The 15,770-nt window shown below is 34.9% G+C and overlaps 1 protein-coding gene across 3 annotated transcripts in view; it reads left to right on the top strand.

Annotated features, from left to right (window-relative positions):
- The window catches only part of UBR3 (ubiquitin protein ligase E3 component n-recognin 3), a 246,149-nt gene that overhangs the window by 41,009 nt on the left and 189,370 nt on the right, over positions 1-15,770 (top strand). For all 3 annotated transcript variants that reach the window (XM_049616028.1, XM_049616027.1, XM_049616026.1), the window contains exons 4-5: positions 4,357-4,500; positions 5,042-5,091. In XM_049616028.1, the coding sequence (XP_049471985.1) occupies positions 4,357-4,500; positions 5,042-5,091 (194 nt within the window). The remainder of the gene's footprint in view (positions 1-4,356; positions 4,501-5,041; positions 5,092-15,770) is intronic.

The raw sequence follows: 15,770 nt of genomic DNA, 5'->3' as shown, positions 1-15,770 counted from the left end.
TTATTCCTGTCACTTAAAAAAAAATTTTTTTTTAATGTTTATTTGTTTTTGAGAGAGAGAGGGAGACACACAAACCGAAACAGATTCCAGGCTCTGAGCTGTCAGCACAGAGCCGACAGGGCTCGAACTCACAAATCGCGAGATCATGACCTGAACTGAAGTCGGACGCCCAACCTACTGAGCCACCCAGGTGCTCTGTCACTTTAGAGGCCCTTTTGAGAACCTTAGGCTTTCTACAGACCTGCCCTTTACAAATTTTAAAACCAAACCTTCATGAGTTTGTGATCAGGCTATTAATTGAGTAGTCTGCTAAATTAAAATTGATACTCTTCAAAGGAAGATAATAGAATTCAGAATCTTCTATAATATGTCCTTAGAATGTCCAGTATACAATAAAAACTACTAAACATGCAAGAAAATAAGTTGTGCACTATAACCAAGAAATAGGGCAGTCAATAGAAATTGATCTTGAAATGGTCCAGATGTTGGATTTAGCAGATAAAGACATTGAAGCATCTATTGTCAATACATTCAATAAATTAAAGGAAAATCTATTTAGATAACTAAAAGCAAATATGCTGTTAATGAGTGAAGAGATCAGGAATCTTAGCAAAGAAATATAAACAAAAAAAGAAATTCTAGAACTGAAAATTAGTGTTGAGTGCAATAATTGAGAAAATTTACTGGATAGATTTAGCAGCAGATTGGAGAGGGTAGAAGAAAGACTTAGTAAATTCGAAGACAGAGTAATAGATCATTCTATCTAGAGAACAGAGAGAAAATACAAGAGAGTCTTAGGGACCTGTTAGACTAAATTGGATCTAACATGCCTATAATTGGAATCCCAGGAGGACAGGAGAGTATGAATGTGGCAGAAAAAAACATTAGAAAAAATCCTGACTAAAATTTCCCTAATTGGATGTAAAACATTGACTTACAGATCCAAGATGCTTAATAAACCCCAAATAAGATAAACATAAAGACTATCAGTCACACCTGGACACCTCCTAGATTCCATGTTGAAATATTTGTGGATGACAATGAGCTTACTTTTTTAAAAAGGACTAAAAAAAGGTCTAGTGTTGAAATTAAATGAAGGTAGGGTGATAGTGACACCAGTAAGGCTACCACATCAGGTTGGATCCATGGCTCTCATAGGCCATGTGATATTTTATGTGATATCCTGAATGTGTTGGGAATTCATGGAAATATATATATTTTAAATGTTTATTTTTGAGAGAAAGAGTGGGGGAGGGGCAGAGAAAGAGGATGACCGAGGATCTGAAGCAGGCTCTGTCAGCGCAGAGTACAATACGGGGCTCAAACCCACAAACTGCGAGACCATGACCTGAGCTGAAGTCGGACACTTAACCAACTGAGCCACCCAGGCGCCCCAAGCATGGAAATATTCTAAGCTTAAGAGTGACATGATCAGATATGTGTTTTGAAAAGATGATTTGCTGTTTTGCCAAAATAGATGGGAAGGGGCAAGAACAGAAAAGCTCTGCTATAGTAGCCTAGGGTAAAGATGATGGTAGCTTGTATTTGAGTTTTGGTGATAAAGCTGGAGAGAGATAAATTATACCTGGTGGTCTGTTATTCTTCAACCTTACTCAGAAACTCAACTGTTGTGAAAGAAAGCAGCAAGTTGTTCTTAATCATTGTAAGAATGTATACCTTAGGAAAGATTTATGGTAATTGTCTTTTATTTCCACAATTCCTTTTTAATTATTTATTGAAATTAAAAAACAACACAACAGAAATGCTTGAGTGATTTTTAGTGATGGAAATCACATTAAATTTTGATCAAGAAGTTTAAAATTTGCAGTCTAGCTTCACTGCTTATCACCGCTTGCTTACTCACTGGCTATGTTATCTTTGTAAGCCTCAGCTTCTTCACTTTTAAAAATGGTGATTATACATTCATTTTTCTCAGGCTTGTTGTGAAGGTTGGTAAAATACATTTTGTTATTTAAAAAGTATTACAGTATTACAGTATTAAAAAGTATTACACCTGGATGGCTCAGTCAGTTAAGCGTCTAACTCTTGATCCCGGCTCAGGTCATGATCTCGGCTCAGGTCATGATCTCGGCTCAGGTCATGATCTCACAGTTTTGTGGGTTTGAGCCCTGTGTTGGGCTCTGCACTGGCAGCATGGAGCCTGTTTGGGATTTTCTCTCTGCCCCTTTGCATGTGTGCACATGCCCACGCCCTTTCTCAAAAATAAGTAAACTTAAAGTATTACAAAAATTTCATCCATCGTGATTGAGAGAAATACATGGCTTTTATTACTCAGGAGACATGTAGTCATTTCTCATATAGGACGCTTAGAAGGTCTTTATTTTTTTTTTTTAATTTTTTTAATGTTATTTATATTTGAGAGAGAGAGACAGATCAGGGGAAGGGCAGAGAGAAAGACCAAGAAGACAGTCTGAACCAGGCACCAGGCTCTGAGCTATCAGCACAAAGCCCAATGCGGGCTTGAACTCACAAGCCTTGAGATCATGACCTGAGCCGAAATCAGATGCTTAACTGACCGAGCTACCCAGGTGCCCCAAAGGTCTTTATTCTTTATAAACTAAATGTAATTGTTTGTGTTACACTAAATGTAATTGTTTTTAATATTGGACTTGAACTGAAGGATAGATGTATTCCTGTCTGTTTTAATAAGTGCTAGAGTGTTTTTTTTTTTGTTGTTTGTTTGTTTGTTTTGTTTTTTGTCTTTTTTTAAACCAGCCCAGAGAGACATTTAAAAAACTAAACTAGGGGCTCATGGGTGGCTCAGTCGGTTAAGCATCCCACTTCGGCTCAGGTCATGATCTTGTGGTTCATGGGTTCGAGCCCTGTTTTGGGCTCTGTGCTGACAGCTCAGAGACTGCAGCCTGCTTCAGATTCTGTGTCTCCCTTTCTCTCTGCCCCTCCCCTGCTCATGCTTTGTCTCTCTCTCTCTCTCTCTCTCCCAAAAATAAATTTAAAAATACTTTTTAAAACAAAACAAGAAAACCCAAAACTGTTCTGGGGCACTTGGGTTCAAGCCCCACATCGAGCTCTGTGCTGTCAGCACAGACCCCGCTTCAGATCTTCTGTCCCTGTCTTGCGCGCATGCTCTCTCTCTCAAAAATAAATAAATCTTAAAAAAAAAAACAAAAACGCAAACCAAAACTGTTCTATTGCAATTATTCAGGCTAGCAAGGAGAGAAAATAGAGAAAAGCTCAACAAGTATTAAGTTCATTTATGTATTTTTATAATCAAGAGATTGAGATCTTAATTTAAGATATGTAATTTGCCTAAGAGGTGTCCAATGCCGTGGTATTTTGGCTTTCAGAGAGCGAATAATCTTTTTCTTTTCTTTTTTTTTTTTTATTTAAAAAAATTTTTTTTAACGTTTATTTACTTTTGAGACAGAGAGCATGAACGGGGGAGGGTCAGAGAGAGAGAGGGAGACACAGAATCTGAAACAGGCTCCAGGCTCTGAGCCATCAGCACAGAGCCTGACGCGGGGCTTGGACTCACAAACCGCGAGATCATGACCTGAGCCAAAGTCGGACGCTTAACCGACTGAGCCACCCAGGCGCCCCAATCTTTTTCTTTTCTTTTCTCTTCTCTTTTCTTTTCTTTTTCTTTTTCTTTTTAAAGAACTCTCAAAATACATGTTTTTCTTTTACTGTTATTCCATGCTCCATAAATATATTAAAAAACAAAACAAAAATTGGCAATAATTAATAAGCCACAATGCTAAAGTGAAAGTTCCAGGATTATGTAATTCTAGAACTTAAGGTTTTCAGTATTACTTGGAATAAATTAATTTTAACTGATACTTCTATAGAAATTATACTTTTAATTCTTGTGATAGAAAATGTGATGGAAAAAGTTTGATAAAACAAATTAAGAGTAATCTCAGTTATAATGCTTGAACATTCCACCCGGGTATTATTTTATCCAGGAAGCCTTTCCTAAGTATTTTGCTTTGGGTTAAGTCTAGCTGCACAGTACTGTGAGAGCACAGATTGTCAAACCAAATGGTGAAGTCTAATACACTAAATTGTCATTTACCGGATTATCTGCCTTTCTCTGCCATGAGTTTTCAGGTTCCTTGAAGGCAGGAATTATACCCTTATTAATCTGTGTACCTCTTGTGCCTTGCTTATAATCTCTGGCATATTTTACATTTGTTACCTAGTAGATTTTATTATTTGTTATAAACATGCTGTGCAGTTTTGCCTGAAGCTGTTTTATATTATTCATTCTAGGGTTCTCCTGCCATTAGAATATTCAGCTCTTTTATATATATATTAGTTACTGAGATCGCTTTACTTATATTTTGAATGGAATTTTTTTCTGATTTTAAATATTAGGTCTTGGAGAAAATGCTTGTGCAAAGAAAAGTCATGAAAAGTACCTTATAGCTCTGAAGAGCTCTGGACTTACCTATCCTGAGGATAAACTTGTATACGGTCTACAGGAACCATCAGCTGGCACTAGCACTCTGGCAGTGCAAGGTTTGTCTGTTTAATTTGAACAGTGGTGACTTTTCTGTGTTAAAACAGAAAGACCCTCACACTTGACTTGTTGTTGGAGAAATTTAAGTAATGTGTCATTCCTTGGTGGTAAACATGTAGAAGCAAGAAAGAATAGATTGGCCAAAGAAGAGAATACATTTCTTAAATGGAATTTGGTTAAGTTTATTTAAGGTCCTGTTTTTAGCTCATGAAGAAGGTAGCAGTTGCTATTTAAGAGTAGCCCAAAACTTTAGTATCTTAATATTTTAGTAAACCATGATATAAAAAGAAAGAGATCCTTCTGAAACATTATTTGTGATGATTAAATCTGGATTTTCACTACAGATTTCCTTTGAAGTATAAACCTATATTAGGCCCAAATTTATTAAAGATAAATGTTGAACTCTCCCAAGATAACTGTCGGAATGAGTTGTCTTAATGTAACAAAACTTAGCTTTTTTTTATGTCTCAGAATAATTTTAAAGTAAGGCAATACGTAACAGCTATGAAGGAAATTTTTTTTTTTTTTTCCTTTCCAAAGGTTTTGCGGGTGCAACAGGAACTTTGGGACAACTAGATTCTTCAGATGAGGTGACATTTAAAATTTAAAGCTTTTTGCAAATACAAGTTTTAGAACTGTATAGATTTGTGGATGTTATCTAGTTTAAATTTCTCATTTTGTAGACAAGGACACTGAAGCCTAGAGTGAAATAATTTAGCCAAGATTGCAAAGTTACTAGCTTTTTACTTCTGGTTTATAATTCATTTCTTTCTTCACGGTTCAAAAGTGGGAGATAGAAAGAGATAGCGATTTCTCCTAGGAAGATATCCCCATGTTGACCCAAATTATCCTATATACAATGAAATTGTTTTAAGAAATTTAGCTTAGTCTAGAACAGTGTATTAAAAGAGTATAAAATGTAACTGCTTAAAAAAATAAAATGTAACTGCTTTTCCAATTTCATAACAAGTTATACCTTATATGTTATATCTTATTTTAAAAAGCAGGGAAATGGGCTGTCAGTTTGAAATTTCAACTTTTATAGTACTTATTAGCCAAATAGTAGTGTTTATTAAATATGTCTGATAAATCCTTTAGAACATTTAAGTGATCAAATATACAAATATTTGTGTACAGTTTTGATGCTTATGAAATTTAAATTTCACATTTTCCTAAAATTATACATTTAATGATTAAAATTTATTTATTTTTTGATGTTTGTTTTTGAGAGAGAGAGAGAGAATGAGAGAGAGAGAGGGCATGAGCAGGGGAGGGACAGAGAGAGACACACACAGAACTGGAAGCTGATTTCAGGCTCTGATCTGTCAGCACAGAGCCCAATGCGGTGCTCAAACCCATGAGCCACGAGGCTCGAACCTACAAGCTGTGAGATCCTGAGATGAGTCGAAGTCAGATACTTAACCAACTGAGCCACTCAGGCGCCCCAGTGATTAAAATTTAAAACCTAAAAATTGTGTTATATTAAAACATACACTTTTTCTTTGAAAACCCATTTTGATTTGAAAATATCACATGAACTAAGAAAAATATCCTTTTTGAAAACATGATTTCTGTTATTGATGTCTTGTAATTGATTTAATGCCTTATAATTTGCACTTCCTGGTAGTATTTTTCCCCTCTAAAAAGGCTCTCACAAAATGCAACATCTTATGGAGTCCCTTTTTGGACAGTTTTAAAGAGTTTTCAACAAATTGGAGAGACAATTTCATAGGCTGTTTACAAGTTTGACTCTGGAATTAGAGTGCCTGGGTTTGTTTCTGGATCCTGTACCAATTAGTAGTGTGACTTTAGGCAAGTGTCCTAAATTCTCCATGGCTAAATTTCCTCTTCTGCAAAATGGAGGTGGTAATAGTATTATTGCCAGGAGTTATTATGAGGATTGAATGAGTTCATATATGAAAGCACTTAAACTAGTGCCTGGCATATTGTGAACACTGTATATGTGTCTGTTAAATAAGTTAAAATAAAATCATAAAAAAATTAAATTTAAAATCATTAAAAATAGTGCAAATGGTTAGCTAAAACTTTTTTTTTTTTAACTAAAGATAAGTTACAAAGAACATTGCTATAATGATGAATTGGAAAACTTGTATTTAAAATAGATTCTCAAAAGTACATATAAACATTATTCATTATTCCAACCAAAATAATAATAATTCCATTTCGAAGCTAGTGGAGGGGAGTGATGGAGGTAGGAATACTAATTGTTCTTATGTCAAAGAAGGAAGAGATTGGATAATAGACGTGGTTTCAAATGACTTACTCTTCTTTCCATAAGGGCATTTTATGGGGAGGCAAAATGGCCTCTAAAAAGGCAAGATCTGGGAATACTAGGAGTTGAATATGAATGGGTGCATGGACATTTTTGGTTTAAAGCCAGCCAGATAGGAAAGGAGCCTTGTATCTATTGTCAGTAGAAACTTTAGAAAATAGTTCCATAATGAAATGGTTTAGTGATGTTACAGAACACTTTTAAAGATAATCTAAACATTTTATGTGATTTAGAACAATAAAAACCTATACTTATGTTATATGATGGGATAAAATTTTCATATTATTTTAGCATACCTAGCGTTATGCATCTAACAGCCATGCTAATAATTCTGCTTTACTTCCATGAATTGAATTTGATTTCTGGGCATGTAGAAAACTGATCTTCAACATAGATCCTTTTCCTCTGTCTAAGGAAAGTAGTAACAGTCATTTTGTCTTGGCCTAAACTCTCCAGATTGCCTTTTTAAACTGCCAGGGGAGATTTTAATTGTATATAACTGCATTACAATAACACTGTATTTTATGGTAGGGTGCTAGAAGGAAATCCTTTTGTGTATGTGTGTGTGTGTGTGGGGGGGGTGGGGGTGGAGAGAGAAGTAATTTTTGTGGGGGTATCAGAGGATTTGAAATATGGCTTTTCTTTGTTCATTACCATTGCTTCTAGTCTGTCCTTACATCTTCTGTTCCTCTGTTCTTTCCTTTTGGATTCTTGGTTTCAGCAACTTTTTGTGTGTGATATGGTTTTATTACAATAATATATAATATTTTGTTCCTTGATTATGATTGTGTGTCAGTGTGAGTATCATATTAAAAACATCTTGATGGTGACAGCTTCAAAATACTTCATTTCTTCTATCCTCAAAATACATCATTTTTTGAGAGTATCTGAGAAGAATTACTGTTAGAGCATGTGATACATATTTAACTTATGTAGTTAAAAGTACTTTAGACTTTTTCACCTTTATTTTTTTTATTATTATTTTTTTTAATGTTTATTTATTTTTGAGACAGAGAGAGACAGAGCATGAATGGGGGAGGGGCAGAGAGAGAGGGAGACACAGAATCGGAAGCAGGCTCCAGGCTCTGAGCCATCAGCCCAGAGCCTGACGCGGGGCTCGAACCCACGAACCGTGAGATCATGACCTGAGCTGAAGTCGGACGCTCAACCGACTGAGCCACCCAGGCGCCCCTGACTTTTTCACCTTTAAATCACATTTTATAATTAAAATTTTAATCTCTTTAAAAGTACTTTTTGTAATTTACATTTTTTTTAGTTTATATATTTTCTAAATATATGTGTTTATTATATTTTCATAAAAATGGGGTAATTTGGGCATTTGCAAACTTAAAGAGTTTCAAGTGAGTTGTTTAGCTGGAGGTGCATTGAAGGGCTATCTACTTTAGTTTTTCTCTAAGAGAACCTTGGGCTTTAGAGTTAGGAAGACCTTAGTTTGAATTTTCTTTCATAATCTTGCTCTGCTTTTGCCAGGTTATTTAACTTCTGAACATCCATTTTCTCTTGGAGAAATGAAGGTGATTATGTTAGGATTAAATGGGATAACGTATAAAGTACCTATCATGGATTAGGCATAGAGTAGACTCTTGATACATGTTTTTGTCTGAGTACTTCATGTGAGAAGTGGTTCAAATATATGAATTTTTGAGCTGTTGTGGGTCATATTATATACATTTCTATTTATCGTTCCGGAGGAAATAGTTTGCTAAAGCATGTTTTAAAAGAATGAAGTTTATTTTTATTTTTATATTTATTTATTAAACACATTTTATTTTTTTCACATTACCTGTCAAATTTTCTTTGGCAAATTTACCCCATATACCAAATATTCAATTTAGATCTTAGTTTATATTTATATAACTGAGTGCCATTCACCAAGATACCTTTCTCTAACCCCTAATGGTTTATTTATTTATTTATTTTTTATAATTTACATTTAAGTTAGTTAGCACATGGTTCAACAATGATTTCTGGAATAGATTCCATAAGCCCCTTACCCATTTAGCCCATCCACTCCTCCCCTAACCCCTCCAGCACACCTCTGTTCTCTATAAGAGTCTTTTATGTTTTGTCCCTCTCCCTGTTTTTATATTATTTTTGCTTCCCTTACCTTATGCTCATCTGTTTTGTATCTTAAAGTCCTTTTATCAGTGAAGTCATATGATATTTGCCTTTCTCTGACTGACTAAATGCACTTAGCATAATACCCTCTAGTTCCAGCTACGTAGCTGCAAATGGACGAATGAAGTTTATTTTTAAAAATTTAATTGAGATATTACCTAAATAATGCACAAATACATTGTAGTTGTTTTCCATGCAGTTCAGATAGAGTAAAAGTCCTTTCTCTATCCTCACTAGCACCAGCTCTTCTTTGGGTAACTACAGTTAATAGTTTGGATGTCCTTGACAGACCTTTTTCCATGGAGTTAAATAACCATATGTTTACAGAAATGTGTGTGTGCGCATGTGTGTAAATAAAAGGTGTTGTGCTATTTTATGGCCTTCTTTTATTTACTGCAAAATGTATTGTGTAGATCCATCTTTGTCAGTACTGTTCTTTCCATTTGCTGTACAGTAATCTGGAATATGAATGAACTACAGTTTGTCCAATCCTTTCTTTAATTTGCAGTTTTTTCTTACAAGGTGCAGTACTTACATTTCTTTTTATGCAGATGTTCAAATAGTTTTCTAAGGTGGAATTGTTAAGTCACAGGATATGCATATCTTAAATTTTAATAGATTATATTTTTCTGATTATAAAAATCACACATACTTAAAATGAAAAATGTAGAAAAGTGTAAAAATAAGATCATTACTTAGGACTAATTGTAGAAGAGTTTTAGTGACAAAGTCAAGAAATTTCCTATTTTAAGATTATAATCACAATTTTTTATATAAAAACACTTATTTTTATTGATTTGTATACCACAAGGTCTTTGCTTTTTGGTTCTGAACACATTTTCAAATCTTGAGCTGGAAACAGAAAAATCAGGGGCTCTTGGGTGTCTCAGTCAGTTAAGCATCCAAGTTGATCTTGGCTCAGGACATGATCTCATGGTTTGTGAGATCGAGCCCCACATTGGGTTCTGTGCTGATAGCATGGAGCCTACTTAAGAGTCTCTCTTTCCTCTTCTCTGTGCCTCTCCTCCGCTCACATGAATTCTGTCTCAAACAAACAAAAAAATAGAAAAGTCATATAGTACAACAAAAACAAAAATGAGAATTAGGAAGGGGCAATTTGGTGGTTATAAAAATTACCAATGCTAGAGCTAAAAGAAACCTTAAAGTGCATTTTGCCTAACTTTCTTATCAATGAAGAAGCTGAATTCCGTGGAAATGACAGGTTCACTCAAGCTAGTGAATTTCAGCTCTAGTTAGTAGAGTTGGAAATGGACTCTAGGCCTTCTGTCTAGTTGGTTTAGAGTTCTTTCTATAAAGCGGATAAACTGCTGATTAATTACTATTACTGTGCAGCAAATTTCTCCTAAACTTTGTGGCTTAAAACTGCTCTTTTTCTTTTTCCTTACAATTTTATGACTCGGGAAATTTGGAACTGTATAGTTTGGCATTTCTCACTTGGGTTACCTCATGCAATTCTAGTTAGTTATTGCAGCCAACAACTAACTGCATTGCAACTGTAGTCATCTAAAGCTCAGCTGTGGTAGAGATTTAAGGTGGTCACTGACAGGCCTAGGAGTTGATTGCTGACTGTCCCCAGGGAACTCAGCTGGCTTTTCATTGGAGTGACTACCTGTGGCTTCTCTAGCATGGGGTCTCATGTTGTTACATAGTTACTGGCTTCTCCCAGATTGAGCAGCTGGGGAGCAGAATCTGTACAGCCTTTTCTGAGCTAGCTTTGTAAGTTACATAGTGTCCTTTCCAGCTACATTTTATTAGTTGCCAGTTGTGAAGGTGGGCCCAGAGTCAGTGGGAGGGAACATAGATCTCACCTTTACAGGGAGGATATCAAAGAATTTGTAAACACATGTTTAAAACTTCCATAACCAAGATGTGATGTCCGCCATTGTTTTCCCTGGATTCTCTTGATATCCAAAATAATGACTAACAAACCAACAATTGATTATAGATTTTTCCATCTATTCAGTCATTTTTTTTTTTTTTTTTTTTTGGTTGGAAAAACTATCGCATGATAATGAAACACCACTGCAATCAGAAATGACTTTTGTAGGAGTTTTCCTTAAGTGTAATAGTTACTGTGGTACATCAAGAAAATGAAAGCTTATATTTACGATTATAAGATATTTTTTTAAAAGGTGATAAAAAAGAATGAAATCTTGCCATTTGCAGCAACGTGGATGAAACTGGAGGGTATTATGCTAAGTGAAAGAAGTCAGTCAGAGAAAGACAGATATGTGATTTCACTCATATGTGGAATTTGAGAAACTTAACAGATGACCATAGGGGAAGGGGAGGAAAAAATAAGTTACAGAGAGGCAGACCATAAGAGACTTAAAAAAAATTTTTTTTATTTATTTTTTATTAACTTGTTTTATTTTTTATTTTTTAAAATTTATATCCAAATTAGCATATAGTGCAACAATGATTTCAGGAGTAGATTCCCTAGTGCCCCTTACCCATTTAGCCCATGCCCCCTTCCACAACCCCTCCCGTAACCCTCAGTTTGTTCTCCATATTTATGAGTCTCTTACGCTTTGTCCCCCTCCCTGTTTTTATATTATTTTTGTTTCCCTTCCCTTATGTTCATCTGTTTTGTCTCTTAAAGTCCTCATATGAGTGAAGTCATATGATTTTTGTCTTTCTCTAATTTCACTTCGCATCATATCCTCTAGTTCCATCCACGTAGTTGCAAATGGCAAGGTTTCATTCTTTTTGATTGCCGAGTAATACTCCATTGTATATATATACCACATCTTCTTTATCCATTCATCCATTGATGGACATTTGGGCTCTTTCCATACTTTGGCTATTGTTGATAGTGCTGCTATAAACATGGGGGTGCATGTGTCCCTTTGAAACAGCACACCTGTATCCCTTGGGTAAATGCCTAGTAGTGCAATTGCTGGGTCGTAGGGTAGTTCAGTTTTTAGTTTTTTGAGGAACCTCCATACTGTTTTCCAGAGTGGCTGCACCAGCTTGCATTCCCAGAGAGACTCTTAAATACAGAGAACAAACTGAGGGTTGATAGGGAGTGGTGGAGAGGGGAAAATGGGTGATGGGCATTGAGGAGGGCACTTGTTGGGATGAGCACTTGGTGTTGTATGTAAGTGATGAATCACAGGAACCTACTCCTCAAGTCAAGACTACACTGTATGTCAAGTAACTTCACAAATAAATTAAAAAAAATTATATTTACCTTTGTGAACTCTTTTTTTAACTCTGTAAAGGAGAAAGTTGATGAAGGGATAAGATAGAGTATGATAGAAGAGTACCTAGATATACATTTTATTGAACAAATACCTATTTGTGCCATTTCAAAATTTCATTAAGGCTTTTAAAGCTATATTACATTTTTTTTCCAACCATAGGCACAAATGGTATATTTGCTTTTAGTATTTATATTTGAAATTTAATGAAGACCTGGATATTATTTAAGGATTGGAGTTTCTACACTCTTACCCTGCAGGCCCATGAGATTATTAAGCAAACTCTTTTCATGATTTCATTCTTGTAACTTAACAAATGGTATGAAAAGACAGGATGAGAAGAGAGCAGTGATGTTTTAATTACTACTATAGAAAAGTGATTATAACAACTAAAAATGTTTTAAGAATTTAGAATTGGAGAGACTCTAGAGGTAAGGTACTCTTAACCACTTTGTTTTAAAAATGAAGAAACAGATTTGGAACTATAACAGCAGCAAGATTTCTATTTGTAAAGTTTTATTTGAATGAGGGTATATATTGCAGTCTACTTAAAGTATATTATTCATACAGGTTGTGTCAGATATTTGTCCCCGCTGTCCCTAGAGTAACAGAACATTATGTACTCAGCAGTGCTATTTATACACATGACATTCTTCATGCTACTTACTACTACTTATTCTTTTTTTGTATAGCTCATATGAAATAGGAGTATAAAATGTTGTTTGTGTTGTATGGCACTGAAAAGAAAATAAGCACATTTAACTTTACAGAGTATTTTAAAATTTATATTTGTATTTTTTGTTTACATTTATTTATAACCATCAGATAATTCAGTTCAAAAGAATTATCTCTGTAATATATGTACATGGGTCTAATTAGAGAATTTATCAGAGAAAATAGTATCTTTTAGAGGAAGATAACTTTGTAAGGAAAGATTATATTCACTGTGGCCATTACCATAGCAGTGTCCATTTATCTGTGTGCAGTGACCAGATCATTAATTTCTGTGGCATTGACGTACTTAGCTGTTCATACAAATGAAAACATTTAGGACACTTTTCCCTCTGTGAAACTGTAAAAATATGAAAAATTGAAATATAGAAAAAAGTATAAAAAAAGAAAACATTTACCTTCAGCTGTACCATCCAGAGATAACCATTGATTTGTTTTTTTACTTCTAGTCCTTTTTTCTTCTTACTTTTATATAATTGAGAAATAATCACCCAGCAAAATAAGTTACTATGTAAATATGTTCTCAATACTCTTGCCTTTATTCAAGACAGAATCCAAATGAACAGTTAAAAAACTAATTTGTCAAACTGTAGCAAAAACAGGATTATTGAAATTGAAAGTCAGAGTTGCTTTTCATAAATTAATAGGTAAGGGAAAAAATTATTTTTAGTTTTGGAGGTGTAAGAGTGGGGTAGGGAATCATAGAAACTTTTGGTTGGGAAGGCCTTAGAAATGTCTATTGTATTTCTTTTCCAGTGCAGGAATTGATTTTACAACATTCCTGATAGTTGGTAAGCCTTTTCATAAACACTTCGAGTGATAGGTAGTTTACCTAGTTCTGAGGCAACTTGTTCTTTTGTTTGATAGCTCTAATTATTAGGAAGTTCTTCTCAATACTGTGCCAAAATTCTATAATTTTCACACATTTCTTATTTTTTCCTGTAGAAAGATGTTTGTTTTTACTTCCATAAGATGCCTCTTTAAATATTTAGCTTTAGTTATTTAATATTCTCTGCTGTACATACCTTTTTTTTTTTTTTAACCTATTCACTCCCTTTTAAATCTGTGATCTAATTCAGTATACAATCATGGGCTATCTTTCAATCAGCATACTGTTTGTTAAGGTCTCAAGGTTTTTTTTGTTAGCCTTCTAGCAGCTGTGCTAGACTGTTCACAGGAGCCCAGTGGTGAAAAATAAAATGCTTAGGATTGACCCTCTCACTCCCCAACACTTAAAGCTGACAAGTTAGAGTTTCCTCTCTGCTTTGCATTTGTAGAATTGATTTAAAGTAAACAATCTGATTGTAGTGGCTTACTTAAATCTTTATTTCATTTTATTGTTCTAGCCCCTCAGGATCTTTGGATTTTAGTTTTATAACCTGCTATGTTAAATATTCCTTTTAGTCATGTATATTCTTTTTTTTAAATTTAAATTTTAACTTTCAGTGCAGTATTGGTTTCAGGAGTAGAACTTAGTGATTCATCACTTACATATAACACCCAGTGCTCAACATGACAGGTGCCCTCCTTAATACCTGTGACCCATTTAGCCCATCCCCCCACCCACCTCCCAACATCAACTCTCCATTTGTTCTCTATAAAGAGTCTCTTATGGTTTGTTTCCCTCTCTCTCCCTTTCTCCCCCTCTCCCTCATCTGTTTTGTTTCTTAAATTCCACGTATGAGTGAAATCATATGATATTTGTCTTTCTTTGATTTGTTTTGCCTAATACATTCTGGCTCCATCCACGTTGTTGCAAATGACAAGATTTCATTCTTTTTGATGGCTGAGTAATATTCCATTGTATTTATACACCACATCTTCTTTATCCATTCATCAGTTGATGGGCATTTGGGCTCTTTTCATAGTTTGGCTATTGTTGTTAATGCTGCTATTAACATTGGGGTGCATGTACCCCTTTAAATCTGTATTTTTGTATCCTTTGGGTAAATACCTAATAGTATGATTGCTGGATCCTGGGGTAGTTCTATTTTTAACTTAAAACATTTTTTTTAAGTTATTTTTTTAATGTTTATTTTATTTTATTTTATTTTATTTTATTTTATTTTACTTTATTTTATTTATTATTATTTTTTTAAGACAGAAAAACAGAGCGTGAGCAGGGGAGGGGCAGAGAGAGATGGAGACACAGAATCTGAAGTAAGCTCCAGGCTCTGAACTGTCTGCACAGAGCCCAATGTGGGGCTTGGACTCACAAGCTATGAGATCATGACCTGAGCCGAAGTCACAGGCTTAACTGACTGAGCCATTCAGGCACCCCTATTTTTAACTTTCTGAGGAACCTCCTTGCTGTTTTCTGGAGTGGCTTGCACCAGTTTGCATTCCTGCCAACAGTGTAAGGGGGGCTCCCCTTTCTCCGCATCCTTGCTAATATCTGTTGTTTCCTGTGTTGTTAGTTTAAGCCATTCTGACAGGTGTGAGTTGGTATCTCATTGTGGTTTTGATTTGTATTTTCCTGATGAAGAGCGATGTTGAGCATCTTTTCATGTGTCTGTTAGCCATCTGGATGTCATCTTTGAAAAAGTGTCAGTTCATGTCTTTTGCCTCTCTCTTAACTGTGTTGTTTTTTGGGTGTTGAGTTTGATAAGTTCTTTGTAGATTTTAAATACTAACCCTTTATCAGATACTCATTTGCAAATATCTTCTCCCATTCTAGGCTGCCTTTTAGTTTTGTTGATTGTTTCTTTAGCTGTGCAGAAGCTTTTTATCTTGATGAAGTCCCAATAGTTCATGTTTGCTTTTGTTTCCCTTGCCTTCAGTGACATGTCTAGTAAGAAGTTGCTCTCTGGCTGAGATCAAAGAGGTTTCTGCCTGTGTGATCCTCTAGGATTTTGATGGTTTATTTTTGTGTATGGTGTAA

The sequence above is a fragment of the Panthera uncia genome (genome assembly GCF_023721935.1).
Source record: "Panthera uncia isolate 11264 chromosome C1 unlocalized genomic scaffold, Puncia_PCG_1.0 HiC_scaffold_3, whole genome shotgun sequence".
NCBI classification, from domain to species: Eukaryota; Metazoa; Chordata; class Mammalia; order Carnivora; family Felidae; genus Panthera; species Panthera uncia.
This window is presented reverse-complemented; position numbering and strand designations above follow the sequence as displayed.